At 38.6% G+C, this 2,124-nt stretch overlaps 1 protein-coding gene across 1 annotated transcript; it reads right to left on the reverse strand.

Moving 5' to 3' along the window:
* Positions 1-305: 305 nt before the first annotated feature.
* On the reverse strand, positions 306-1,238 carry LOC112934834 (olfactory receptor 2A2-like). The gene has a single exon (XM_026018357.2). It carries the CDS (start codon positions 1,236-1,238, stop codon positions 306-308), a length of 933 nt encoding a protein of 310 aa, XP_025874142.2.
* Positions 1,239-2,124: the final 886 nt, after the last annotated feature.

Consider the following 2,124-nt stretch of genomic DNA (forward strand, 5'->3'; position numbering starts at 1 on the left):
GGGCAAGAAAATATGCCATCAATTTGCCTGACCACTCTACGATATCTCTTCTTGGCTTTGTGCTTGTCTGAGTGCTGCAGCCTCTTAACTGGTTTTTTGCAATAGCAATTTGATCAATATAGTATAGTCTCCATGGAGGAACAAGAGCTCAGAAATTTCTGTTCTGCTACCTGGCTAATGAAACTCTGATAATTCTCATCATCAAATCATGCCTCTTCTAGGGGAATTTTGAGTTTTATTGCAACAACAACCATATCTCTTGGAGAAAAGGAGAAAAGTTCCCTGATACAAAATTCTACCTTCCTTTATATTGTCCTCTTTTTTTGCAATGCTTTGTTGAAGGCAGCCTTCATCTGAGCATTTCTCAGACTGTAAATGAGAGGGTTCAGCAATGGGTTGAAGAGGGTGTAAAACAGGGTAAGGATTTTCTGCTGCTCCTCACGTTGGCTATTGTCTGGAACCAAATAAACCATCATGGCTATGCCAAAGTAGAATCCAACCACACAGAAGTGGGAGGAGCAGGTGGAAAAGGCTTTTCTGCGCCCTTCCTTTGTTTGGATCTTCAGGATGGCCGAGAGGATGCGCATGTAGGAGACCAACATCAGAGAAAGGGGCCCAACTAAGACAAACACGCCACCAGCAAAGACTAAGACTTCATTGATCCAAGTGTCACCACAGGCCACTTTGAGGACAGAGAGGATTTCACAGAAGAAGTGGTTCACTTCCTGGGGCCCACAGAATGTCAACTTTAGGAAGAGAATTAGATGCACTAGGGCCAAGGAAAACCCACATGCCCAGGTAGCAATGACCAGGACCACGCACACTCTCCAGTTCATGATGACGGTGTACTGGAGAGGATGGCAGATAGCCACAAACCGGTCGTAGGCCATCACTACCAAAATCAGGCACTCTGCACCAGCAAAAGTCACAAACAAAACTATCTGCATAGTGCATGAGACAAAGGAGATCGTTTTTTTGTGTTTCACTAGGTTTTCCAGCATATTGGGCAGATTGCTGGAAGCATAGCATATGTCAATGATAGCCAGATGAGAAAGGAAGAAATACATGGGGGAGTGCAGCCTGAGGTCTAGCCAAATGAGTCCCAAGATCATGCCATTTGCCAGCAAATTAAAGATATATAACAGGGAGAAGATACAAAAGAGGAGCACTTCAATGTCTTCACTGAGCTGGAATCCCACTAGGATAAATTCCGTGATCCACGATTGGTTGCCCTCCATTCCTTAATGATAGTTTATAAAGGACTAAAGTGGGATAGAAAAGTCAGAGCTGGTCACCAATGAAAATTGAAGTTATTTACCTCAAAATGAACTCAAAGGAGGCTTGTATGCTTGTCCCTACTTGACTTCTTTCTCCTCCAATTATTTTTTTAGTTTAAAATTTTTATTCTGAAATAATTCAGACTTTCAGATCAGTATCCAAAAAATTAAAACAATACTACTATATGCATATTACCAGATTGTTTTAAATCTTTATCATTTCTTTTTCTCCATATACACATTCATTGTTTTCTGGACCACATAAGAGTAAAATGTAGCCACAATGCCAATTTGTCCCTAAACTCAATTGATTTTTTTTTTCCTAAAGAACAAGATTTACTAATCTATCTTCAGGATAATTTTAAAAAATCAGGAAATGTAACATTAACGTGATTCTGTATTCTAGATACAGATTTTTCTGTCCCTCTAGACCAAGGCATAATCTAATATCATGCATTTTATCTCCTCTAATCTGAAATAATCACTCAGCCTTTACCTTGAAATTGATATTTTTGAATGTATGTCTCTTGATTTGGGTTTTCCATTGATTACTCATTTTTTAGTTCAAAATACACATTTCTAATAAAATTTTTTAAAAGTTTCCTTCTTAATGGCTTCCATTAATACCCAGATAATATTAATCCATCCCAATATCAGTGATACTAATGTAGATCTCTGGTGAAGGTGGTGTCTCCAGGTTATCTCCATTATAAAATTACTACTCCAAAATTTAAAGCACTTTCTTACTTCTGGCTAAGTTATTCTAGCCTCATCTTGTACATTTCTCACTTCAGCTTGAAATCCATTATTTCACGAAAAGGGTCTAGTTTCTTTTAGTGAAGAACTG

The sequence above is a fragment of the Vulpes vulpes genome, chromosome 7 (genome assembly GCF_048418805.1).
Source record: "Vulpes vulpes isolate BD-2025 chromosome 7, VulVul3, whole genome shotgun sequence".
In the NCBI taxonomy this organism is placed as follows: Eukaryota; Metazoa; Chordata; class Mammalia; order Carnivora; family Canidae; genus Vulpes; species Vulpes vulpes.

What these genes read in the sequence shown, in the direction of transcription:
- LOC112934834 (XM_026018357.2), bottom strand. Translation starts at nt 1,238, where the DNA reads ATGGAGGGCAACCAATCGTGGATCACGGAATTTATCCTAGTGGGATTC.